The sequence below is a fragment of the Megalobrama amblycephala genome, linkage group LG24 (assembly GCF_018812025.1).
Source record: "Megalobrama amblycephala isolate DHTTF-2021 linkage group LG24, ASM1881202v1, whole genome shotgun sequence".
Lineage (NCBI taxonomy): Eukaryota > Metazoa > Chordata > Actinopteri > Cypriniformes > Xenocyprididae > Megalobrama > Megalobrama amblycephala.
This window is the reverse complement of record NC_063067.1, coordinates 5,051,885-5,079,602: the sequence shown is the minus strand read 5'-3', so window position 1 is coordinate 5,079,602 and position 27,718 is coordinate 5,051,885. Positions and strand designations below refer to the sequence as shown.

Genomic DNA, 27,718 nt, shown 5'->3' with positions numbered 1-27,718 from the left:
ACGTCATTAAAGAAGGAAGTAGAGGGATGTAGTCCAAACTGGCCGTTCGATGTAGGCGACTTCTGTTAAATAAAATATCTTGCTTGGCATTGAACTTTGAGCTTTAAAATTTTACAGATTTTATTTATACTCTAACAACAACATTACACACTAACTAAAGTTTGAAACATGGGATCACGAAGAACGGGACCTTTAATTATGTCAACACAGCAAATGATGTGACAGGCTACTGGTCACAGAACACGCAAATTACTGCAAATTTTACAGTCATAACGTGTGAATTTGTATGGACGCCAATGGCGACCTCAGCAAAAATATCACTCACAAATTAATATTTTTAGCCGCCAATACGAACGTTTTAGGCGCAGTCTGGAGCTCTGAAAATGTGATGAAAGCCAAAATATTAAATGTCACAGATGTATATTTACTGAGTAATCCATTATTTGGTAGAGGGGGTCAAAATTACCATTTTCATCTGAGATTTGGAGCAGATTTGGAGAAATTTTGACATTTTCAGTGGTCAAAAACCTTTGCATACAGCTGATACAGCTTGTTTTAAAGAAGAAAATCTGAAGAACAAATAATGTTGAAACTAGAAATATATCCATTTTTTTCTGTCTAGAACATACCTTTCTGAGTGCCATAAATATTTTTCTAAAGTTGTCATGCTGGTAGCACAAAAAATACTCAAGATATCTCAATATCCTTCTAGATTCTCAAACTTAAAGCTGCAGTCCGTAACATTTTTTGGTTAAAAATTATCCAAACTTTTTGTGCAATTACATAACCAGCCAGTGTTCAAAATGATCTCATTACCTTAGCTCGATTCACAATGGTAAGCTTGAAATAATGTTTTATAATAAGAGCGACCTGGTGGATTTTCGCGGGAAATTCGAGCATGCAGCAGTTTGTCTGTGTGTTATTACGTCACGTCCAGGCTAGTCGGTTTTATCACGTGAGGATGCTGCTGGTAGCAGATCATTTACAGCCTTTTCTCACAGCAGCTGAAATAATTAATCTTATCATTTTGATGGCAGATTAATCCAGAAAGATCCAAATGACAATCATCAGTGACAACTGGAGATTCACCCGTAGTCAAAAAGCAAAAGACTTCGGACTGTGGAGTGGCTACAGAAATTGAAATCTACAGGTAACGCTAATATACACATAGTCATAGTAATGCTGATGTTGTTAACATTAACAATTTGAGAACAATATAACAGTAATAATAATTTGCACGGTTTGGCATGATCCGAGCTAAGCGATCGTTAGATTTAATCATCATTGGCAGCGTGATTTATTGTAGGCTTAATGCTTTTTTCCTCAGTTGGTCAGAACAAAAGTGGCAGACATGTTACTTATTCAGATGATATTTTCCAGTGAAAATTCTTATATTGGTCATACTTTCAAGACGTAGAGTCTGTGATTCTGAAGTACAGTATCCACATCGGTGCAGTGACTGACAGCAAGCATTAGATTCATCCGCGCTGACGAGCTGTGCCGAGGCACAACGCACGTACAGATAACTGTTATGCATATGACTGCAATCGCATGTTTCAAACAGAGATGGCGACAAAGAGGAAAAATCGCGGACTGCAGCTTTAGGGTGCTTTCACACTTGGTTTGATTGCCTGGACCGAACCCGAGTTTGACATCAGTCACGCTCGTCAGGAAAGTGAGTTAAACACACACACACACACTTTTTTAATCACATAATACGGCATTAATAGCGGTTCACTTCCACAATTTGGTACGTTCATATCAGAAGCGAACCGTACCGGAGTTCACTTGAACCGCACCCCAGACCACCCTTTTTAAAGCAGAACTAAGTAACTTTTTTTTACCTTCATAGATAGTTTTCTAAGTCCTTACGATGGTTAATTGACTTGTAGTGGTGTGTTTGAGGCGTGCACTAACCCCCTCTGGCACGTCTACGCCAGAATACAGCACTTGCAAGTTGAGGTGCGCCGACCCGACACAATCTCGCCTCATGTTCACGTTCACGTGAGAGTGACAAAATGCTTTACGGTAATTCAAAATCAATATATACATTATGACTTTATAAGACAATTTCGAAAATTACCCACCTCCATCGAGTGTACTGTATTTGCAAAACTGCTGCGCTGGTGAGCGTTGTAGTCGTTGTAGTCCAACTTGTAGACTTGTAGCTGTAGACTTGTAGCTGCGCTTGGAGTATTTATGACAGTGTGATTCACTGACGGAAACTGTAGGGGGAGCTTCGCAAATCTTACTGTTTTATCTTACTTACGATTTTAATTTTACAATGATCTTCCCTCTCTCTCTGTGTGCGTGCGCGTTTGTGTTTATGAGCGAAAGCTCGCGCAGCGCTGAGACAACGGTAATTTTAAAATGCATAAGTAACTAACGTGCTAGTTTTCATATAAAATAAGTAGGCTATGGAACATAATTAGTAGTGGTGGGCATAGATTAATTTTTTTAATCTAGATTAATCTCACTGTAATCTTGGAATTAATCTAGATTAAAATGGCTCATTTGAATTCTGCCGAAGACATTCAGAATATGTGTGCTACCCAAATAATGACTAAAAGTAATCCGCCGTTTTGTACGACAAAGCAGTCACTAGTTAGAAGATTAACCTCGGTGGAGTTAAACTTGAATAATTGTGTATATTGACATCTTTCCGTGTTTGAAACAACATTGATTCTCGTGTTCATTCATGTTTATTTGATGCTATAAATGGACTCGTAGTAAGAGATGATCAGTTTACGAGCCTCTTGAGCTGAGGCGCTACAGCAATCTGTCACGATCATGGTCACGACACATTAAAGAGCAACAAAACGGTTTTTATTGTTTGAATTTCTTAAAAAACTACACAGTTTGAAAGCTGGGACTTTGTTTAATATCATAAGTAACCTGCTCTGTCTTGTCTGTCGACGTGTTGTCAGTGTCCTCTTTGCTCCGTGATGCTTTTATCACTGTGGGTGGCGTGACAGCGCCACAGCTTGTTTGTCGGACAAAGCAACAGTAACTAAGGGGGGCGGGTCTTTGCAAAGGGTCAATTCGGCTAGGTATACATCCGCGCTAAAATATCAAGGTGAAAGTCATCATAGCTTGCGTAGTATAGACCCAGCTCCCAACCCAACTTTGAGAATAGATTAACGGCGATATTTTTTTTTATCGCCCAATAAGAGTCTCACGTTAACGGCGATAACGGCCCACCACTAGTAATTAGGTACTTTAGTTATTAACACAATAACGCATCACATGTAGGCTACGTTTCTCAACACTGAGAATAAATAAACGCCTTTCTCCAGACTTGCGCTTGTCAGTCACACATCACAGCACTTTTATATTCACTAAGCCATATAGCGATTTCAATTTTATTTAGATTTGTTGTTCAACATTACTTGAGCATTTTATACCCGTTTACCTGAAGGAGTTAGAAGTACCGTGACTGCTGTACTGTCCTCGCTTGAGAATTCAGTCACTGAGACAGCGGGAGAGAAAGGAGGATCAAGTGGGATTTTGTGAAGCTGTCGATCTGCAGCCTCTTTTTATTGATAGGCCGTACGCATTTGTCAATCATCCCCTCTTGCTATTTGGAGAAATGAACCCAGCGCTCAGATTGGTCAAACTTTTTCTTTTGCTTGATCTGAGTACTACATGTGCACAGAGCCAGGTTTTAGCGTAGTATAAAATGACAAATCGTACCAGCATACTTTCAGGTCAAAATGCGTACACGCTATGCAAAATGCGTACAGGTTGGCAGATCTGCAGTTACGATACAACTGGCATAACCAACTTTAATGAATGTCTGTTGAAAAACTATGAAAAAAGATGAATAAAGACTGAGAGGAAGAACCTGAACATCCAGAAAATATTATTTCAAGAAATGTTCAGCGTTCTGTCCAGGGCTTGACATTAACACCCGCCAACCCGCCAAATGCGGGTAGATTTCAGCTGTGGCGGGTAAGACAGCCACTCCCACTAGCCACTTTGGCGGGTTGAATATAATTTCAGTTTACAGCCAAATGAAAAGTAGCCAAGCTTGTCGTATCACAAAATTACAATTCAGTCACAATTCTTTATCGATTAACTTGCGGTTAGTGAAGGCGGGATAGGCGGAATCGCGCTAAATGACACAACAGAAGCGCTCGCGTGCGCGCTCTCTCTGTCGCGCTCGATTCAGTTCTCCTTGCGCCTAAATACACGCACACACAGATGTCAAAATGCATCGTGTGGAGTATCTCGCGTGAATACAGTCGGCTATGGCTTACGGCTAAGTGGACGTAAATAGGTGGGTAAAAACTGGATGTGTGTCAGTATATGACGTCCATGCATTCAGCAGCCCCCAAATAAATACCCCTCTGTCATTTATGTTAATCAAACATCAAAAAATGTTAAATACATGTATACATGTATGCTAAATAAACATAATGTATCTGATTTTTTTTTTTTTTAATTACTATTTGTAATTTGCTTCTTTGTTCTTTTTATATAGCCTAACAAAAATAACTATATCTCATGTATAGTCTTGATTTGGGTGGTCAATCTGCATTTGTAAGTTTGAAAGGGTTTTAAATCTTGTAAATCAAGTAAAATGACTCAAAATCAAGTAATTTAAGCATGCCAGAGTCAACTTTAATCATATAAAATGTAATTTCCCAACAGCAAAATTGTGGCCGGTGAAAATGCTGAGTGGCTAGTAACTTTGGAAAACCAGTAGCCACATTGGCTGGTGAGCAAAAAAGTTAATGTCACGCCCTGGTTCTGTCTAATCTATTTGTCTGGTGTTCTGCGAGAGCTGTGATGGAGGGAGAGGAGTGTTTTATTCTGCTGTGTTTTTCTGTATTAATATGTCTATTCATCGGTTTGAGTTTATTGTTGTGACCAGTGCTGTATAGCTGTGTTTTGCAGTGTTCATTGTCAAACTATAAAATTATTTAAATTTGAATTTCTAAAAACAAATGTTATTATTTTATATGAAAAAATTATTATTGCCTTTTATCGACAAAATATTTTAGTTTATGTATTTTTTTTAATTAAATCAGATAACATTTTTAGCTATCATATGGTCATGTTACAACGTGCCTGTACGTGTTACTGTATACTGAGAAAGTCAAAAGCGTTCGGTTGTGCCCCGTTCTCCTCTACTACATCATTTGGAATGTGAAAAAACCCTTTTGACGAATTACAGTATTTTTATTAAATATTTGTGCACTGTATATACAGTAATGGAGATACTGGCAAAAAAAATCTAAAAATATGTGTGTTCTATATGTATGTTAGGGGAGGTACAGTCTAAAGCGAGATACTAGCAAAATACACTGCTCAAAAAAATTGAAGGAACACTTTGGAAACACAACAGATCTCAGTGGGGAAAAATATCATGCATATCATCTATACTGATCTGGGCTGGGTAATGTGTTAGAAACGAAAGGATGCCACATTGTTTGAAGGAAATGAAAATTATCAACCTACAGAGGACTGAATTCAAAGACACCCCAGAAATCAAAGTGAAAAACTGATGCAGCAGGCTAGTCCATTTTGCTGAAATTTCATTGCAGCAACTCAAAACAGTACTCAGTAGTTTGTATGGCACCCACGTGCTTGTATGCATGCCTGACGATGTCGGGGCATGCTCCTAATGAGACGACGGATGGTGTCCTGGGGTATTTCCTCCCAGATCTGGACCAGGGCATCACTGAGCTCCTGGACAGTCTGAGTTGCAACCTGGTGGCGTCGGATGGACCGAATCATAATGTCCCAGAGGTGTTCTATTGGATTTAGTTCAGGTGAGTGTGAGGGCCATTCAATGGTATCAATTCCTTCATCCTCCAGAAACTGCCTGCATACTCTCGCCACATGAGGCTGGGCACTGTCGTACACCAGGAGGAACCCAGGACCCACTGCACCAGCGTAGGGTCTGACAATGGGTCCAAGGATTTCATCCCAATACCTAATGGCAGTCAGGGTGCCATTGTCTAGCCTGTAAAGGTCCGTGTGTCCCTCCATGGATATGCCTCCCCAGACCATCACTGACCCACCACCAAACCGGTCATGCTGAATGATGTTACAGGCAGCATAACATTCTCCACTGCTTCTCCAGACCCTTTCAAATCTGTCACATGTGCTCAGGGTGAACCTGCTCTCATCTGTGAAAAGCACAGGGCACCAGTACCTGTTCAGTTGTCTTAACTTGTGAAATACTGCATTATGTTCTATTTTTTTGTCAGATTGGATGTTTCTTATTATTCCTGCAGCAATTGAGACAAATTTTTATGAATGTAACATGCGTTTGACCATTTATTTAATATAAATAAATTAATGTAAGGTAGTTATATAAAACAAGTAAGAATAAGTTGTATTAAAAGAGTAAGTTTTATGTATTACACAAGCTTAAATTGCAGTTCATCAGTTAACATAACCTTTCTTTAATTCATTCAAGTCAACTGAACATGATGGGGAAGCTTAAGTAAAAGTTAATTTTTTTTACATTGGATTTATTTGATTAAAATGGATGGAAATTTTATATGCAATTGAATTACATAAGTTTTAACTTTGGGGGTTAAATATTTTTTTGAGTGTGGAGGACCTGCCCATTCTGGTGTTAAATGGCAAATGCCAGTCGAGCTCCACGGTGCCGGGCAGTGAGCACAGGGCCCACTAGAGGATGTCAGGCCCTCAGGCCACCCCCATGAAGCCCATTTCTGATTGTTTGGTCAGAGACATTCACACCTGTGGCCTGTTGGAGGTCATTTTGTAGGGCTCTGGCAGTGCTCATCCTGTTCCTCCTGGCACAAAGGAGCAGACACCGGTCCTGCTGATGGGTTAAGGACCTTCTACAGCCCTGTCCAGCTCTCCTAGAGTAACTGCCTGTCTCCTGGAATCTCCTCCAAGCTCTTGAGACTGTGCTGGGAGACACAGCAAACCTTCTGGCAATGGCGCGTATTGATGTGCCATCCTGGAGGAGTTGGACTGCCTGTGCAACCTCTGTAGGGTCCAGGTATCGCCTCATGCTACCAGTAGAGACACTGACCCTAGCCAAATGCAAAACTAGTGAAAAACAGTCAGAAAAGATGAGTAGGGAAAAAAAAAATGTCATTGGCCTCCACCTGTAAAATCATTTCTGTTTTGGGGGTCGTCTCATTGTTGTCCATCTAGTGCACCTGTTGTTAATTTCATTGACACCAAAGCTGCTGAAACTGATTAACAACCCCCTCTGCTACCTAATTGACCAGATCAATATCCCAGGAGTTTAAATGACTTAATGCTATTCTCTGATTAAAAACTGTTCCTTTAATTTTTTTGAGCAGTGTATAATAAATCAGTTTGCCCACACTAGGCATTTACTATTGCCCTGTAAACATTAATTTGAAAGAAATATTAGACTTAGTTTTGCAGTGAAGGGAATTTGCAGACCGTCCCTGAAGCAGCCTACACACACATGCAGCGAATACAAAGAATATAACAAGAGGCGACAGTCAGTTGAACGTTTCATTGAAACACTGGCGCCCAGCAGCTGTCCTGCGTTTCCACCATTTTGTGGTGAAAGCGAGTCGGCAGTCCACTAGTTTCTATGGCAATATCAGCTGCTTTGTTAAAACAAAAAAGTACATTAAAGCTGAAATCCAACCTGAATGATGACAACACAGAATAAAATACTATCACTTGTGATCATCAAATCCTTTTTACAGTTTATTTTACACACTTTGTGTTTAAGTCTTCCACTTTTTCACAAAACCTTTGCTCTCTAGAAACCCAGTCAATTCTTTAAAAGGCTTATAAACACTGAATTATTACCAACATATGAAATTAAATTAAGGACATGCATCAGAAAAATTGGGAATGTTGGACAATAAATATATGAATATAACAGCTTGATTTTGCAGTGTTGTCTAATGTCCGTTAAAGCAAAAGTGTCCAAAAGTGTGAATTATGCGATAACGGACACAGCAATGCATCATGTGTTATAAGATCATTATGTTTGTACCGTGAACCATTAAAATTTACTATACATTTCAATTCAGACCTAGATATTATTACTATTACTCCACTGAAATATATAGGGTGCGTAAGATGTGAAGGATTCTATGGTCCAGAAGTATTTTCACCCCATAATGGCAGCCGCGCTAACGGAGCGCCATCTAGTGGCTGTTACCCAAAAAATATCAGTGTCGCCTCTTGGATTCTAAGCTATTTGGCTAATATCAAACTGCACTGTCCCTTTAATCGTGAATGTGCCTTTTTGGTCGTGTCGCGGTTTGTTTGTTTAATTTATTCGTGCACAGCTTCCATTCAACAATAGAGCAACGTGTATAAAAGTGCAGGAGACTACAAATAGTGAAGGAGAAGTTAAAAAAGGGGTGGCGAATGTCGGTCCTGGAGAGCCGAAGTCCTACAGAGCTATCAAACTTCCCTTCCCGAAGCTCCCCAGTAACCATTAAAACCTAGTTTAGCTTGTTCAGATGTGTTTAATTTGAAGCAAAACTCTGGTTTTCCAGGATCATGTTGTCCACACTGGCCTCAACTGTTTCCGGTGTCAGAGTGAAACCGAAAGTAGTAAAAATAAACAGAAATCATAAACTTACCGCACATTAGTAGAACAATCTGAAAGAGTTTGTAATTGTTCTTCATACTGTCGAAGATTCCAGTAAAATCTGATTTCGATTAATATTATTAATGCTCGCTGTTGTTTCTGAACCACACCCTCCCGACCGACAGCGATGAGTGTGAACAAAACCCACTAAACACCTACAGAGAGATCTTAATACCGACTGGAGCTGATTAATACATTTTCATTATAGTTTATATGCTACTGAAAAGAAGAACTGTTACGTTTCCAGATCTGAAAGACTGCAGAGAAGCGCAGAAACTATAACGGTTCTCCTTCTTCTTCTTCTTGTGTAGGTTTCCGGCAGTGTAGACGCTGCTAAGCGTATTACTGCCCTCCACAGGTCAAAATTTAAACTAAATTCTTACTTACAGTCCTGTGTTATCCAAGAACTGAAGAATTTCCTCGGTGACCAGTTCATGCTTGTTACAGTGTCCAAACAAAGATAAAACAGAAAAAGCCTCAACTCCAAGTCCTGCTAATTTAATAAATAATATATTCCTTTGTGCTCTATATTTTCTACATTCCAGGAAAACATGCCTGATGCTGCGTCCCAATTTGCCTACTTATACTATGCCCTAAAAGTATGTACTGTTTCTGTGAACAAAAAGTACTTACTTTTGAGTGTGTAGCAAAGCTTTGGGACATACTACACGTCATACAACTGCGTCTTTTCTCTCTGTCGCATCCTGTCACCGTAAACTGCCCTGTCAATCATCTTACATCCTCCACATTTCATTTAGCTCATGTCCTACCCAGTGGCGAGGCCAGAAATCTTCAAGTGGGTGGACCTTGGTGAAATAGGGTGGACCTCTATTTTTTTTCTAATATATATATATATATAGGCTATATATATATATATATAGCTTGTTGTTTATTCACTTCATTTTATTATCACGGGAAATGACGTGGATGATATGTGAATCAGCGTCCACCATTTTGCGAGCAATAAAGAAAAGTGCCACATCGCAATATTGAAAATATTTCCATTTTAAACCAATGAAGACGAGCCAGGAAATCACACAACCAATGTGCAAACTTTGCATGAGAGTTATGTGGGTGAAGAAGTCTCAAACTCCAGTCAATTATTCACTACAGAAACAAAGTAAAAACCTGACTTGAGTTTTTGGCATCCGACGCTGCAATAACGGCGCATATTCTCTTAGAGATGAGAGATGACTCTAATTTATTTTCTTAATATTTCTCTTGTGGCCCATAGTGAGAAAAATGGTTTCGTTAATTTGAGAAGTATTTCGTGTTTAACAAGTTGTTCTTTAAATGAGGAGCTATCTAATTAATATTTTATTGTCCTCGCAGCGCGTCGGTTATGCGGTGATGCGCTATGATATCGCGGGGCAAATTAATTGCAATATTAATTTAATAATAAAGTAGCATGATAATAATAAAAAAAAATTAATAGCCCTGCATGCCCATCCACTATATGCCACTGTGAAGGAATAAACGGCATTCGGACTCGGCATCAAATCGATTAACTGTTTTATCCAAATTCACGCACAGACCGTTCAGTGTTTAGTACTGCAATGTCCGAGTCTCTCTTGTCTCATGTCTTTTCAGTCGGCGCAAGCAAGAAACATTTACTAGACCGTGGACTAGCTTTGACTCCCTGAACAGTGTCCGCGCAGCCGAATTTTTATGACCATGGACGGTGCGCGTGTGCATGCGTCCGAACGCGTCTTTCCGAGCTCATGGGCAAAGTTGAAAGGCCCGCGCGCTCAAGGGCAAATGAGTATCTTAGAAAGATTTGCTTGTTTGGAGAGTTACCGTCATAATGGTGTGGGGGAAGGATACTGAACCAAAGCTCGATTTAATTTAATTGTCATTACTTCATTTTTAAATTGGTTACACACAGATGACTACCACAGAATACATTGTTACTGTTGAATAAATAGGCTAATCAATCACGGTAAAAATTAAAACAAACCGGCACACGTAGGCTATTATAAGCGCGACTCATGGACGGTGACGCACGCTGCATAGAAACAGCTGCCGCCGCGACTCTGGAAAGCTGAGTTTACCGGCGCAATATAAACATATCATGTTATATGTACTTTTAATAATACATTTTTCAAATCATATATAGGCCTTCGCAACAGATATGACTATTTCCAGACCCAAGTAGTGTCTGGAAATAAAATGAAATATTCTGGCACCTTTGATTGGGTGGGCCAGCCATCAATCTGGGTGGGCCAGTGCCGCCCTGGCCCTTCTGTAGCCTCGCCACTGGTCCTACCGTATCGGAGAGAAATGTTGATCTGCAGTCGCGGGTCTTTCATGTGGAGAACTCTATTCATATTAATGCATAATGATGCATCTGATCTTTATAAAAGTCCACATTGGTATTTGCAGATGAAAATTAACATGGATAACATTAAATAAATATGTTCTATCAGTTTGAACTGATTATTAGTCACTCAAACCTCTCAGCATCGATTGCGCATATCCGCCATGTTTTGTAGTTTTTAACACTTTTTACTCGTGTTTGTAGTTCTGAACTGAATCTTTGGCACTTGGGTAAAGTTGGTTTTATATTCGCACATTCGGACTTCTGATAAATTCAGACTTTCCAATAAATGTGCAATAAATTAATGTTTGCGAATTTTAAGCAGCGACATGATATTGACAACCAACGATTGTCAACTTACAACATTTTTCACAGTCGATCAAAATAGGCAAGTATTGTTTTAATGGCATATTTACTTGTGAATGTCCACTGAATGTCCAATGTAGTGTGATTAACAAGGCTATTGAATACGGATGTCCGAATGTGCGAATATAAAACCAACTTTACCCAAGTATCATTGGCTGCGTCCGAAAACTGGAAAATGCTGCCTACACATTTCAAGGTAGTAAGGCATCAAGGCACGTCCGAATCCAATGATAGCACTTCCTGTCTCATGAGATACCTTCCTCAGATCGATTTTTGAAGGAAGCATAGATGTATCCTTAGCTGCCTTTGATATCCCACAATCCTGTGCTTTCCATTCTGTGACAGTTGAGCTAGAAAAATAAAGATGGCGTCCGAAAGTTGCATTTGCTGCTCAGTTTGTGTATAAATGTACGATTTTGACCAGCATATTTCAATTTTGATATCATTTCTACTGAGAAATTACTACTGTAGTAATTAAATATTTGTTTAGTTCTCAGCAAAGCTCGCGCTATATTGCTGTAGATCATTAAACTGTTACGCTGCCTCAGAAGTCTGTCTGAAATCAGTTTCGTGAGGTGCCTTCATGCACAAACGCTGCCGTACAAGTCATTCTCTTATAAGACGGCGAGGCAGCAAGACAGCTATAGGTGTTCGGACACAGCCATTGTCAAACGTGCAATGGGTTGTGGGCAATATTAGCCTTTATAGTGTGCATGGATCCACACTTCGAAAATCTACCGGAAATAGTAGACCATCCGAGGACTTTTGGCATACTCTTTTCAACATACTTTAGGACACACTTATTTTAATCTCACATACTATTTAGGATGGATAGTATGGACATTGGAGCTGTGTCCCAATTCAGGAGCCGCGCACTTCGAAGTGCATGAAAGGGGTGGGGTGTTTTGGAGTGGAGGGTTGCCAGGTCTGCGCAACAAAACCATCCCAAAAGTAGTGTAGTCACAGCACAAGTGTAAAAGTATCCCAATCCCAGACCTGGTAACAATGAGCTGAGTGTCGTTACATGGCTAGCGCTGTGTGACAGACAGAGACAGTTTTATTTATTTTGATTTATTTATTTATTTGAAAAGGATCCCCATTAGCTGATGTCGAAACAACAGCTAGTCTTCCTGGGGTCCAAACAATACATACAACATCCAATAATTACAATCACAATTACTACAAATATATCATAATAAAATATAATAAAAAAATAAAAAAATAAAATAAAATAAAAAAAAATACACAAACAACATAGCACACAATCCAAACTTACTCAATCCAATCCAAACAATATTATGATGTTGAAAACAAATACAATCTTAGTCTTTTTTTAAAACCAGTTTTTTCCCTTGATTTCACGAACCTCAACTGGAAGATTATTCCATAACACAATTGACCTGTACATCACAGTTCTCTTCATAGAGTCAGATTTAGGTAGGGGTAAAAAATCTGTCCACTACTCGCCCCTCTTGTATAATGTAAATGCATATCAGAATAATATATTATTTTGTCATAAAGAAATTTAGGAGTCCGAGTGTTAATGATTCTATGAAAGTATACTAACATATTGACAGATAGTCTATGCTTAATCATCAGCCAAGCAAGACGTTCATGCATCTCTACTACACTAGTTCTCAAAGAACACCTTAGAACAAGCCTTGCAGCCTTGTTTTGAGCCACTTGTAATTTTTTTAAATGACTACTAGATGCAGCAGACCATACAACAGAACAATAATCAAATGACACAAAACCAATGTACAAACAACCCGACTAAACAACTGTGAATTTAAAAAATGTGCACAATTACGCGTTACTGCCACAGCTCTACCCATTTTAGCCACAACTTTATTAATGTGATCAGACCATGATAATGTAGAATCAAGCCAAAGACCAAGAAGCTTCACCTTTTTTACTTGCTGTACATTTTGACCATTTACTTGTAAATTAATTTAAGGATTATCAGATAATCTATACTTAGAACCAAATATTATACTTACAATTTTTGAAATATTTAGAACAAGTTTATTTGTTTTGATCCAATTATACAATTTGCTAATCTCACAAGACAGAACATGATTAAGCTCTGAACATGTAGAGGCTGCATAATAAAGAGTAGAATCATCAGCAAACATAGTCAACTTAGCTTTACTGAGTATATATGGCATATCATTTATGAAAATTGAAAATAATAAAGGTCCAAGGCAACTACCTTGAGGAACACCACTACCAGATAATTCACCATTAAAATAAACTCTTTGCGACCTCTCCGACAAATAGCTCTTAAACCACTTAATTGTCGAGGAAGCAAAGCCATAACTAATAAGTTTGGAAATCAAAATTTCATGGTCAATCACATCAAAGGCAGCACTGACGTTGACGTTTGTGTACGTGCATTTTAAAGTTTTATGACTTTCTATTGGGTTTTGACATGCTTCACTGCCGGCGACGACGGGATACTGGACCAAAATATGTATGGATAAACTATGTAATGTTAGTTTTATATCATTAGCGACTAGTTAACCTTGTTTGTTTTTTATGTTAAATTATGTTAAATTTATGTTAACTGTGAAAATATATACATTCATATTTATACATTTTTTCTGTATTTAAGTCTGAATTTAAAGTACAGTGCTTTAGGATTTTATTCAACTGCACTCCATCTTAGAGACAAATATTGTATTTATGAAAAACATATATTACAGTTTGATTTAGATATTGGTGAACATGGGGCATTGCTTACATTTATGTGAATTCACACAGAACTCCTGTCGTCACTGGCGCGCAATGAATTGTGGGATAGTGTAGACCGTGAAGTGTCTTGAAATTGGCGCTTCATTGGCCCTGTCCCAAATGGCGCACTTCATGTGGACTTTCGGTCTCGTGGACTTAAATTGCGCGTGCTCGCCGAGTCTACGAGTCCGTAGGCCATCCCATTCAGCATTTTAACGCTCTGAAGTGTGCTCAGTAGCGCCCCCTTTGTACCCTTGAATAGATGCAGGCTCCGCACACTTTAACTACCCAGGAATCCTTGCGAAATGCCAATCAGACAACGGATGGGAGGAGATTTCGCTCAAGAGCAATTGATGACATGGCTGAGAAGAAAATGGCAGAGATGGGCGTAAATACATGGAAATTTATTTAAAATACAAATACAAAATACTGTGTGGGAAAATGTATTTAAATACAAATACAGTATTTTGTATTTTGAAAATACACAAATACATGTGAAATTGAAGATTCAGTGCAGGTATCCCTATTAGGCTGAAATCTATCTGGGCCTATTCTGAATGCCAAAAAGCATTTAAATGTGTGCAACTACTTAGAAACTTACCACATTTCTGCTCTCTCTGTCATTCTCTCTCTGTCATTCTCTCTCTGTCATTCTCTCTCTCTCACTTTCTTAAGTGCTTGCTTCCTTGCTGGTACAGTAATTACAATTAAACTTATGTAGTGCAAAATAGCAGCCATTTATATACTTACTTCTGACAAGGTTACAATGTAGTCTATTACTTATGGTGAACACTACTAAAAAAACTGTAAAACTGTGGGAACCTTTTCTGCTATATAGCAAAGAATAGGGATGGGTGATATGACCAAAATCTTAATTTTACTTCACAGTAACAATATATGGCATGGTTTCACGATTATCAATATCAGTTTTGATACCACAGCAAAAACTGAATTTCAAACTCTTTGATGCTTTTTTTTACGCAAGTAGTATAGTAACTTTTATATTTATTTAATGTAAAGTTTATTTGTTTCTATATACATAATTAGAAAATATAAAGTTTATCTAAATAAAAACTTTTTTAAATTAGAAATCATTTGGCACTTTTTTTGGTGAACAATAAAACTAAAAGTGTAGTGTATCTTTCATCATTGTCATCACAAATGCGCACAATCACTACACTAAACTGATGGAGACAGACAATGATTAACCTAATTATTTTGTCTCTACATAAACAAACATTTGCATAGATGGGTAAACACAATCACAATTTGGAAATGTGTCCAGTTACATTTTCATAAAGCACCATGTTTGTAAAATTTAAAATGATTACATTTACAAAATGAGCCTGCATAGCAGAAATAATGAATAAAGTAATGGTCGTGTTTAATACAATCGTTAATTGAAATAAAATAATTAATGAATTAAAAAACATATATACAGTATTGTTCAATTTAGTGTTATACATATGTTATCATATTAATATGTTTTGTTCTAATGTCACAAGTCACAATTTCAAGTTTACTGGTCATGAAACCCCCCTGTTTTACCCTGGTCGTTCACACCTCTGAGTTTCAAAAAGTCTGTGAAAATGGGCATGTAAAGCTCTGAAAAAGTGGGAGTGAAGAGGGGGGAAGAGGGGAGAGAACAACCAATGAAACAGAGACATAGAACACACTCATTATACAGAATAATGAATATTAATATATGAGCACGGAGAAAATGTCAACAAACTCCCAAGCACAAGGGAGAAATGCGAAAGAATATTTAATAGGGCTAATAATAGGTTACTTTGATTACGTTTACGAGCGCTGCAGTCTCAAAATCAGTCTTTTAGAATAATCGTGTCGTCGCGTTCAGATAGGCTACACCACTGTATCAGTGTCCCTGTTTACACATATAATTCATTTGAAGAAGACTTGATGAAATATGTGTGCATAACTACACCGTGCTGGTTAATGTTTGGTGCAGGAGAATGTGTGAAATAAAAACTTTAAACATGGATACTTTATTCTGTATGAGCTATGTGTCACGTGGCTAGTGTTATTAAACTCATTGCGGAGCTCCGCGCTGAAACCGATCATATGCGCGCTCCGCGTCTATATCATAACAGTCGTATTTTTCATGTGTTCGTATTCAAACTCCAGTTCTGACCGCATCGTGAGCAAAATACAGACAACACTCACGTGCTGCTATGCTGAGGGAAACAGACTACGGCTCGCATGTTTGAACGCAGCTAGAGCAGGCAGAGGTGAATGAGCCGCACTTTTGTGACATTTGAATTCTCCGCTGTAATGCGATCTCACGCGAACATATTTCCATTTGTGCTGGTAGATTACAGCAAAACAATCCACATGCACACAAACCTCTGCTCTGGTCGCGTCGCAGGAAAACACATTGTGTTGTAGTACTGAGGAAACGAGCAACAACCTTATGTCTCTGAATGACAAAAGACCGAGGCGAGAAAAGTGACACTTCCTCATATCGTATGCATACTACAGCGCAGTGATTGGATTGAATGAGCTTTATGTCATGAATATATGTTGAGAATCGCTCGAAACGGTCTACGTCAGCATGTTCGAAAGTACACGATGACGTCAGATTTTGTGACGTTGCTCCGACTCGGCTTTTCAAACAGGAAGACAGAAATCGCTCTGAAAAATGCAAAAATAACTATTTTTCACTTATGAATAACATTAATGAGTACCTTTAGTGTTTTCAATGATGTGCAGCCTATACATATCTGTTTACATCTCAAAAAATGTGTTTTGGGGTTTCATGACCCTTTAACTTGATTATTTGGTTAGGGTTTAAGAAGTGTACTAAAAAACTTTTTCACATGTGTCATCAAAATGACCCACAACCTAATCAGTTTACATGTGAAGAAATCCATTTATTCACAAACTTCTCACGAGACGAGTGTTTGACATAGTATAAGAGGTGTTTGACAAATTATTCGGCAAACTACTTCCTCTCATCGCTGCTTTTTGGTGGTTTGGAGAACAATTACTCAGAGTCGCCCTCTGTCGTTTCACAGAATTATACAACGGAGAGCACGTCAAGCATAAAAGCCTCGTAGGTTTACTGAGAAGCGCTCGCAGTAAGCAGGTTCATGGTGTACAGCCATGCGAATTGCGAAAGTATAAACAAGGCTTCAACTGCACAAGGCTAAAGAGAAAGCGGAAAGTCCTATCTATGTAAACGATTTAGAAAAAGTTCCATCGATTCACAATTTATATCATCGCTACGAATCTACGATATTGTCATATGATATCACCCATCCCTAACATGCAGTAACGTTAATGCTTCAAACACAACTAGTTGATGCATGAAAACAACACCCTGATAAAGAGGATGACTGTCTCAAAGTATTTTGAGTATTTTGAAAATACAAAAATACTCATCTTAAATGTATTTAAATACAAATTACATTTGATTTTTTCCAAAGGCTTTCAAATACAAAATACAAAATAGTATTTTGTATTTCAAATACGTATTTTAAATACATGTATCTGAAATACTGCCCATCCCTGGGTATCATTGCGGTTTTTATGACCTAGGTGTACATTTTACCAGTTGTTACCTACAGTTTATACAAACATTATGGTCATCGACCAGTGGTGATATCTCAAACATAATAATAGCGCGTTGAATAATACAATTGCATTATGATTCATTAAATAAATAGAACCGAATGTCAGGGCTTTACTGAGTCATATGTAAACCTAGTATTTATATTTAAACTTGTAAATTCATCTGAAACTCACTTACATGTTTATTATGTGTTAAAATTGTAATCTTAGTTCAAATGGAACATTATATATTATTACAACTGTATACATTATTTAAATAAGCATGTATATATCGTCTAATGCCCAGGTGGCATAAGCAAAAGCAGGCTGTGTAAGTTAGTTGACATGGAGATAATATTTTGCAAAAGAAAAGAAAACCTGTTCTCGATGCTAAATATTATAATATTTGTATAAGATATTTGTGATAGCCTATTTATCTAATAAAGGGACTCTTCTACGACGTCGGAGCGCAAAAATATGATTTCTCTGAATGGCAAGCCATCTCGCAAACACAATTGTAAAAACAACAACAACAATAGGCAGCATATTCCCCGAACCTGCAGCTCCTGTCAAAAAACAACCAGACCGTTATTTCCGGCGTGACGATCGAGTCTGTCCCAAAAATACCTCTCAATGCGCCCTCGTGGACTCGCGCCAAGGGCCCTATAGGTCTGCACTACATGACGTCACCAAAGTGTGGACTCTGAGGAAGTCCCACAAGTCCGGAGTGTGCCATTTGGGACAGGGCCATTACACTGGGAAACAGAGAGGGTGCACTTGAAGTCGCTCTCGAATTACGTCATCCCTCCTCGCGCCGCGGTGAATCGCACTTCAAAGGCTGCTTTCCCCCCACTTTTCTCAAGAACAGAATATAGTGCATATAAATATTATTTAAATGTCACTTTGTCAATGAAACAGCCTAATTTCTGTACAGCTTATTTTTGTGATGTAAGTTAAAAATGAAATGCATAAGTTGTATACATTATATTTGTAAAGTAATTTATTTGTAAATGAGCCAGAGTAATTTCTGTTACTATAATTTGTTTGATAATTTATTTTTTTTACGCATGTTCACGTCTGTAAATAAAAGAATTGTTCTGTTCACTGTTTATTTCTTTTATGCAACTTATAATTTTACATGAAACATTATACATAGGAGCCTGTACAACATATACAATCATTTTTTCATCAGGTAAATTCAATATTTTTAAATTAAAATACATCGTTCTATACATTACATAGAGTACCTTTAAAACTGTTTACAACAAAACTTAGGCTGAACATCATAAACAACAACTGAGATGGAGTGCAGTTGAATAAAATCCTAAAGTACTGTACTTTAAATACAGACTTAAATACAGAGTAAATGTACAAATATGAATGTATATGTTTTCACAGTTAATAAATTTAACATAATTTAACATAAAAAACAAACAAGGTTAACTAGTTGCTAACGTTAATTAGGTACATAGTTTAACCATACATAGGCCTATTTTGCCGTCGTCGCCAGCAGTGAAGCATGTCAAAACCCAATAGAAAGTCATAAACTTTAAAATGCACACATAAACGTCAACTGTCAGCTGTCTGTCACACAGCCACTAGCCATGTAACGACACTCAGCTCATTGTTGCCAGGTCTGGGATTGGGATACTTTTACACTTGTGCTGTGACTACACTACTTTTGGGATGGTTTTGTTACGCAGACCTGGCAACCCTCCACTCCAAAACCCCACCCCTTTCATGCACTTCGAAGTGCGCGGCCCCTGAATTGGGACACAGCTCAGGACGCAGGGTCACTGGGTGCTTCTCAATTCTTATTTGTGCATCCTCGTTTCCTTTCCTTGCTTCCTTTCAAGGATCCTGACAGGATCGCCCTCTATTACCAAGCGGGAAGGAAGTCGACCGGAAGTTGAAGTCGGCCGCGTGCCGCCATCTTGTAGCAGAACTTCACTTGCGTTAGCATCCCATTGACTCCCATTCATTTTGGCGTCACTTTGACAGTGAATAACTTTACATCTGAGGCGTTTAAAGACTCCATTTGTCCATTATTTATTTCTAAAGATACACGACAATGTATAAAGGGCTCCATTACCTTCTATGTTACATTATGGCCCCGTAGAAACAGTTTTTGTAAAAATAGGCTAACGATTGCGTCATAACCACTCGACTCTCTGTCGCACAGTAGAGAAATTACCGTACAGACAGGAGGAGAAGCTCGCAGGCAATAGTATGCATTAACTTAATATGGCGTACTGGCGTTACATTTTAAAATACTATACAAAATAATTAATCAGAATACTTAATCCTGCTCACTCACGCCAAAGAACTCCCCGCTCAAGCTCGCCGTCTCTGCAAGATTAACGATGGCAGTTTGCACGCACAGCTACTAGAAGATTTACATCTGTCAGACAGGTTGCGGACGTCATCAAGCTTAGTGTGAGTCTGCGCGTCAGAAACGGAAGCGCTAAAAATCGCTAAAAATGGGCTTCACTTGTCTCAATTGAGTTCCAATGGGGTCGCTGTGTCCATTTCTTTTACTGTCTATGTCTATTACTCGTACTGAAATTAATACGGATTCTTGCTTACCTTTTGTTTTGTTTCTGCCATTAAGTGGAACGTTAAAATTTTTAATGGTATTCAAATATTTTTGGGACAGACTCGATCGTCACGCCGGAAATAACGGTCTGGCTGTTTTTTGACAGGAGCTGCAGGTTCGGGGAATATGCTGCCTATTGTTGTTGTTGTTGTATATCACCAGGCTGCGATTTGTAGGGGGGATGGGGGGTTTGTGGAGTAGCATCACCCCCCCCCCCCCCACCACCCCCACCCCCGGGTGATGCTACTCCACAAACCACCAACAGAGTATAAAATACCAAAAATAAAAATCTTTTTTTAAAACATCGCCCTGTAAAACGCTGCGTTTATATAAAACTGTCTCTTTTTCGACCACAACAAATGGGACGCTTTTCAGACGCGCATTCCGGCTTTGCCTTAGCGCAAGTCAAACGAGCGAGGAAAAGATAACGACGAGGGAGCTTCAGTTGAACAACAGTGAACTGAGGTCAGATGAGATGTTGTCAGGCTATGTCGGTAAAACTCAGAAAAATTAACATGACTGTCCAATCAGCCGTTATACTGTGCTCGCGGCGCATACTCAAAAATTGCATGCGCAAATGCACCGGCGCGCGCTGCATAACTACTTTATTATAGCTTAAATAAAGCGCAAAAGAAACTACAAGCAATGACCGTCATTATTCTGTTGTAAGTGAAGTCATGAAATTACCACACATGCGATTAAAGCTGCCTCAAAACTGTGCATGCATACTTGTTGACATGGTTTTAAAACTATTGTTATCCAATTTGTTGGCCTTGAAACGTCTTAATGCACATATGTACACCATAGACTGTAAAAAAAGATGGACGACGGGACGCCGCTTCCTTCCATTGTATTGAACTGAAGCCAAAATGGGCTGATGAATGGGTGCTGACACGTTACGCAATACGTCAAAAAAAAAAAGTTTGGAGCCTGGGCATGCGCAGAAGGAATCGTCAGTGGAGCCGGAGGCGGAGTCGCGATATCAAACTTCCGCCCAGACGACTGCGTCATCATTCATGTATTTTAAATAGACTATAAAAATTATACACAATTTAAAAGTCTACCTATAAAATAATAGGCTATTCTGTTTCTAGAGCAATAATATTTTTGAAACAGCAAATTCAGTAGATAAAATCAATATAATATGCCACTAGAAACAACTCTAAATCGTCAGAAACGGTCCTGCCATTTTAAATCAAGTTCAACTAACGTTACAGGAGATCGATTGCTGTAATTAGAGTAAGCTATCATTAGTTTTGCCCTGCTAATTATTATTTTATACCCATAAAAATAATAAGTAACTGCCAGATAACGATCACCTGCTTTTTCCCGACATGGTTAACATTAGGTGTGTTATCTTAACTAATAACATTTATTAATTAGCTTATAACGCCCACATTTGATGTTACAGAAAAAAAGTTCAGTGATCCGTCAGATCCTGTAGGTCGGTTAGTACAGTTTACTGCTGAACAACTCATTTTGTTGGTGTTAAATAACAAAGAAATCGAAAATTAACAGTTAGTTAAAGGTACAATATGTAAAATTTTTGCAGTAAAATATCCAAAAAACACTAGGCTAGTGTTATATATTTTGTCCAGCTGATTACAAACAATATCTCTAATGTTTTCAACTACTTGTAAATCATGAGAAAATCCCCATTCTAAACAGTGACACGGGACAGTGCAGTCGCCTGTCAATGACGTCAGTTACCCTTTGTTACCGCCTTTACTGACGTAGAAACCACATGACAACAGTGCCGTGGACAAATGCGGAAGTAGTGTCCAGCGTCCAGCAAACCACTAGCTTGCTTCAAGCAGTTCCTTATTTACTTCTTGCACATTTTATGGTGGATTGTGTTACTTATTTATGGAACTTAATTACTGTTTACCATCTGCCGCTGGTTCTGTCGACAAGGACAGCTCCCGTAAACTCATGACCGGAAAGCGGAAGCGGCGCCGGCGACTGTGTCATAATAAAAGTCCCGCTGCTCGTGAGGCGTGTGTTGATCAATCGCTCCAGCTCCTCGTTCAGCTCCACAACACTCGGTCCTGCTCTGCTTCATACTACAGTAACGTTAATAATCGCATCCACGAACATGAGTTCTTCCAGACTCCAAACCCTATTCTTTTGCACCGTCCGTTGAGATGGAGACCACATGTCCCAAGTTTCCGCTCTAAAACTTGGCGTCATCAAACTACGCCTTTGTTTTGAATAGGCTTCTAGCGACCTCTAGCGGAAAAAAATATCACAAATTGTACCTTTAATACATCTTCAATCTCCCCTCGAAGCTCCGACAGTCCTCAGACAAGCTGTCAATCAACTTCGAATCATGACGACACGCCCCGTTTTTATAGCATCAAATTGCTAGCTAAAATCTAAATCATCACAAAAACGAACAATTGAATATATATCAGTGTGATAACAACTACCTTAAATGACCAAAACCATCTTTCAGAAAGTTTTATTTGAAGCAGAATTTATTTTTAAGTTTTCACTGAAGTCTCATTCGACTGCATTGAGAGGGCGGGGTTTATGACCTGTACTGCATCCAGCCTCCAGGGGGCGATCAAAGAGCCCGCAGCTTCACTTTTCAGAACGTATGAGACACACCCATGTACACCAAGGAAATCTAAATTTTCTCGGGGGAGCATGCCCCCGTACCCCCCTAGCAAACTACATTTTCTGACCTCGGTAAGGGAACCCTGTATATCACAAATATCTTATACAAATATTATAATATTTAGCATCGAGAACAGGTTTCTTTTCTTTTGCTAAATATTATCTCCATGTCAACTACACAGCCTGCTTTTGCTTATGCCACCTGGGCATTAGACGATATATACATGCTTATTTAAATAATGTATACAGTTGTAATAATATATAATGTTCCATTTGAGCTAAGATTACAATTTTAACACATAATAAACATTTGCGTGAGTTTCAGATGAATTTACAGGTTTAAATATAAATACTAGGTTTACATATGACTCAGTAAAGCCCTGACATTCGGTTCTATTTATTTAATGAATCATAATGCAATTGTATTATTCAATGCGCTATTATGTTTGAGATATCAACCACTGGTCGATGACCATAATGTTTGTATAAACTGTAGGTAACAAAATGTACACCTGGGTCATAAAACCGTAATGATACCTACACTTAAATATTTTCTTCTCAGCCATGTCATCAATTGCTCTTGAGCGAAATCTCCTCCCATCCGTTGTCTGATTGGCCTTTCGCAAGGATTCCTGGGTAGTTAAAGTGTGCGGAGCCTGCATCTATGCGGGCTTCGCGGAAGACCCCTTCAAGGGTACAAAGGGGGCGCTGCTGAGCACACTTCAGAGCTTTAAAATGCTGAATGGGATGGCCTACGGACTCATAGACTCGGCGAGCACACGCAATTTAAGTCCACGAGACCGAAAGTCCACATGAAGTGCGCCATTTGGGACAGGGCCTTTGACATGAAAATGAGGCCGCTGCCATCTTAGCTGCGCGTCACCGCACGTCACTCCCGGATAACTGAAAATGGGAGTCCATGCGACTGGTTGCTGAAACCATGCCCGCCTAGTTATCTATCTTAGATACTATCTAAAAATATTAATAAAGATAACAATATCATTAGAAAGTATTAAAGGTTTACTGTCAATCTACGGTGTTTTTTAAGATAACGTTATAGATGCTCTAACACCAGTAGGCTAATTAATTTTTGTTAGTTGTGCAAATAACACAAAAAAATCAACTGGGACTTCATACCTTTAATGAAATAGAGATCGCGAGATGAATCCAATCCGTTGCACTTGAGTGGGTAACATGTCCATTTCAAAACATAAAAAAACTACTTTTTGTTCATGAAAGCGTTAAATCCATGAAATCTTTATATATTATCCATCGTTTGAATTACATATCTTCGGAATGATTTGCTCTCCATCATCGTTCTTCAAGAAAGGATGCAATCTGAGCAGCGTTCATAATGTAAAACTCTATAAAGGTACCAGATATCTGTATAACTCTCAAATGTTCTCTCAAACTAATGAGCACGTTCCCAAAGTATAATTTTTCTAAATAGTGCAGCAGTTTTAGTTATATCCAAGCAGTGCTGTCGGAGTTGTATATCCTGGTATTGTCATTGTAGTAAATCTCAGGAACAAAACTTTTAGCCAATGCCACGACGATCTGTACACAGACTGACATCTGTCTCGAGTATGCAGCAAGCCATATATTGTATAAAATAATACAGAAAAAAGGCACAAATACGGCTGAGATGCCAAATTCAGTGGCTGAAATTAGCTGCTGAGGTAACATGACAGCACACAGATAGCAGCGCGATCCACCTGTCACTCAAGTGACCACGCCCTTAATTATGCAGAACTTTAAGGCTGAATATAATTTAAATGGATGAGTTATAAAAAAAATTCATCCCACTCAGAGTTGTCATGAAGGGCAAAATTAGCAGTATAGACCAAAACACAGTTTGAACCAGAGTGTAAACATGTTTTTTATTTCTGCTGTAAACTTGGCTGTTTTAACATTACGGTCAATGAGATTCTGCTCCCCTTTGCAGCCTGTCCCTAGCGGCCAGTCGATGAATCGCAGTTTAAGTTATTTCCGTATTGGCTTCACGAGAAAGCGAGGGAGGGAGGTTACAGCTTGGAGAAACCCCGCATAATTTAAACATATTAGGGGTGGAAATGGGGGGTAACGCGGGGAATTTCAAGGGGGACGGCGTTCCAGTTCAAATTGGTTCGATTTTTTTTTTTTTTTAATAGAAATGAAGAGATTTCTGTATTTATTCACTCAATAGCCTACGAAAATGAAACCGATTCAGCGCAAAAACAGCGCAATAAAATTGCATGATTATTCATAAAAAGATTGCAATCTGAATTCAAACACCCACGCGATCTTAAGGCCCTTTCACACAGGACGCGGTATGCGCTGCGCTCGCCGCTGGGTTCAGTGCAGCTCTTCAGATACAAAGCGATTTGCGCTGCGCTGGCCAGAGCACATTAGTTGGAGTTTTCCAAACTTGTATCGGGAGTTCTAATCATCTAATCATTTGATTGTTGTTCCACCTTTCGGTCAGCAGCAAAGTATATGTCCCGTGCTAAGAATTGTCTGTCATGTCTTCATGACACAGCTTTTCTCCCGATGTCTCTATACGACCAGCAAACTTGTATAGCTCTGGAAATTCCAACACAGTAAATTGCTGTTCATCCATTCTGCTTTCCGATTGTTTGGATGCCCCGATGCTATTGGTCGCGCGGGTAATCGTCACAGAGCGCAGCGGCAAAAGTTAAACTATTTTGAACTTTGACCGCGGCGTGCGCGCAAGCTGCGCTCCGCTGCGTCTGCGCTTTGGTCGATGCAGTCCTCGCGTGGCACAAGCCATTGAAACAAATGGGTTTCATAGCGCAGCGCAGCGCTTACCGCGTCCTGTGTGAAAGGGCCTTTACTCAGTGCTCGAAGTGGGCCGGTACGCACCGGCACTTTAATCTGTAGCGTACCCACGCTTTGTCACTTCTCACATGTTGCTGGTACTCGATCTAACCACCACACCGAAACATAGAATCAGGCTGTTAATTAATTGTATATATAGCGCGTTCTGAGCTTTTATAAGCATGAGTGGTGCACCGCACGCGCGTTCACCAGCGTGCTCCAAAAGTGTGATAAGATTTGCGCGAGCCGTTCCTATGATAAAATAGAACGTTCTCAATAGAATTCAAATGGGTTTCATTTGAATTCTATTCAGAATGTAGTAAAACTTTATGGAGAAAGTCATCATGATCTAAAAACAGCCACTAAAAAGACTGATGAAAAATAATCTTGCAAGCTTTTTAAACTTCTCATGACCACCTTTACTAGAATTTATCACGTTCTATTGTATTTATTGTGGTGCATTTTAACTAACTTGCTTGAAGAATTTAAAATATATAATCTATTAAGGCAATAGATTTAAAAAAGAGAAAAAAAGTTAACATTGCCCTAAGCATGCAATGAGGAGCCATCAATGGTCTAGCTTTAATTATATCCTTATTGTAACAAATGCAATGCTTAAACAATTACAAGAACTACTTTTTCATAAGGCCAAGTACAAGTTAGAATCATGGATCTTCTTGAATTATTGACTAAACTTTAGTTTTCCTCATGTGTAAAAATGTGTTCTGCTAATATGACAGATATGCTTATTAGGAAAAACCTAGCTATATTCCAAGAATCAACAAGTTCGGTATAAGAACATTTTAAGTAGATAGTTTGACTTCCCATGGTACTTTGTAAACAAGTAATTGTTAACTATAGGCTGTTACTTTATTGCAGTTGTGTTATCAACCAACTTTGCATGTGTGGACCATTTTTCAAAAATAAAGCAACAAACAAATAAATAAACCTCACGAGGGAGCAAACCCAAACTCCTCGCAACCAAGGAAGACAACCAGTCCCCCATCCCAAACAGAAATGAACAAAATAGAGTAAATTACCCTTTGAAAGTAACTAGATACTTCAAATAAAGATTGCATCAACAAATGATTGTTAAAAATGTATTCGTCATTGAATCATTCATTACAAAGAATTGTTCAAAAATGTTGATTTATCTATGAAACAAGTGACATCTTTATAATTGAGTCACTGAATCATTTATTCAAATCGATTTTTATAAGATAATTCATTCAAAATAATTATTATTTTTTTTTTTTGTAAATAGACTGCAGCAACTAACATGATGTCAGAATCAGTAAATTACTTTTTTTTTTAATTCAGATTCATGGGAGAATTGTGAACACTATTTAAAAAAAAAAAAGATTCTCAATTTCCAGAATCTTGCAGCTTATTGAGTAAAAATCAATATTATATTATTAAAAATCAATAATCAATATTAGAATAAAACTGCATGTTTAGGTAGCAATGTTTTTTTTTTTTTTTTTTTTTTTAACTCCATGTCTATGGTAACATCCTCAAAAAGTTGTATAAAATGATAAGCATCACATTTCAACCCTTTTAACCACTGTTTAAGAAAAGGGATGAGTGAATATTATTATATTTACATTATCATCCAAATTATTTTGCTTTTTAGAATGCACATCAGCTTCCTTTTGCATTAAAACTTGATTCCCTTTTAAATGTGTAATTGTTGATTTTCAAAGTACACTAAACTGAGCGGTAGCCATCCAAAACATTCAGTTTTTAACCTGAGGACAAATGTATTTAAAATGTTTGTGACCTGTTCAATTCAGTATGCACCACATATGCAAATTCCGAGACAATGTATCTTTAATTTGGCCAAAATCAAACATGTTATTTTCTCCAAGCAAAGATTCTGTTGAATTAACATGTTTGTGCCACACACAATTCATAAATGTTGTTCACTGACCTTTCAATGTGCTTGCTTGATAATTAAGAAAATATTGTTTGGAGGAAACATGAAATAGACCTATATTTAAATATATCTGAAAAGCAGTGCTTTAAGTGGGCCGGTACGCACCGGTACTCAGTACCGCCACTTCCAAAAATAGCTCTTGAGCGTACTGCCACCTCTCCGTGCGTCCAGAACGTGCTTTTA

The 27,718-nt window shown here is 38.5% G+C and overlaps 1 protein-coding gene across 1 annotated transcript in view; it reads right to left on the bottom strand.

Annotated features, from left to right (window-relative positions):
* LOC125260545 overlaps positions 1-8,904 on the bottom strand; it is a 31,334-nt gene extending 22,430 nt beyond the window's left edge. The window contains exon 1 of the mRNA XM_048178954.1: positions 8,574-8,904. Within this exon, the coding sequence (XP_048034911.1) occupies positions 8,574-8,619 (46 nt within the window). The 5' untranslated portion in view covers positions 8,620-8,904. The remainder of the gene's footprint in view (positions 1-8,573) is intronic.
* Between the last annotated feature and the right edge of the window lie 18,814 nt (positions 8,905-27,718).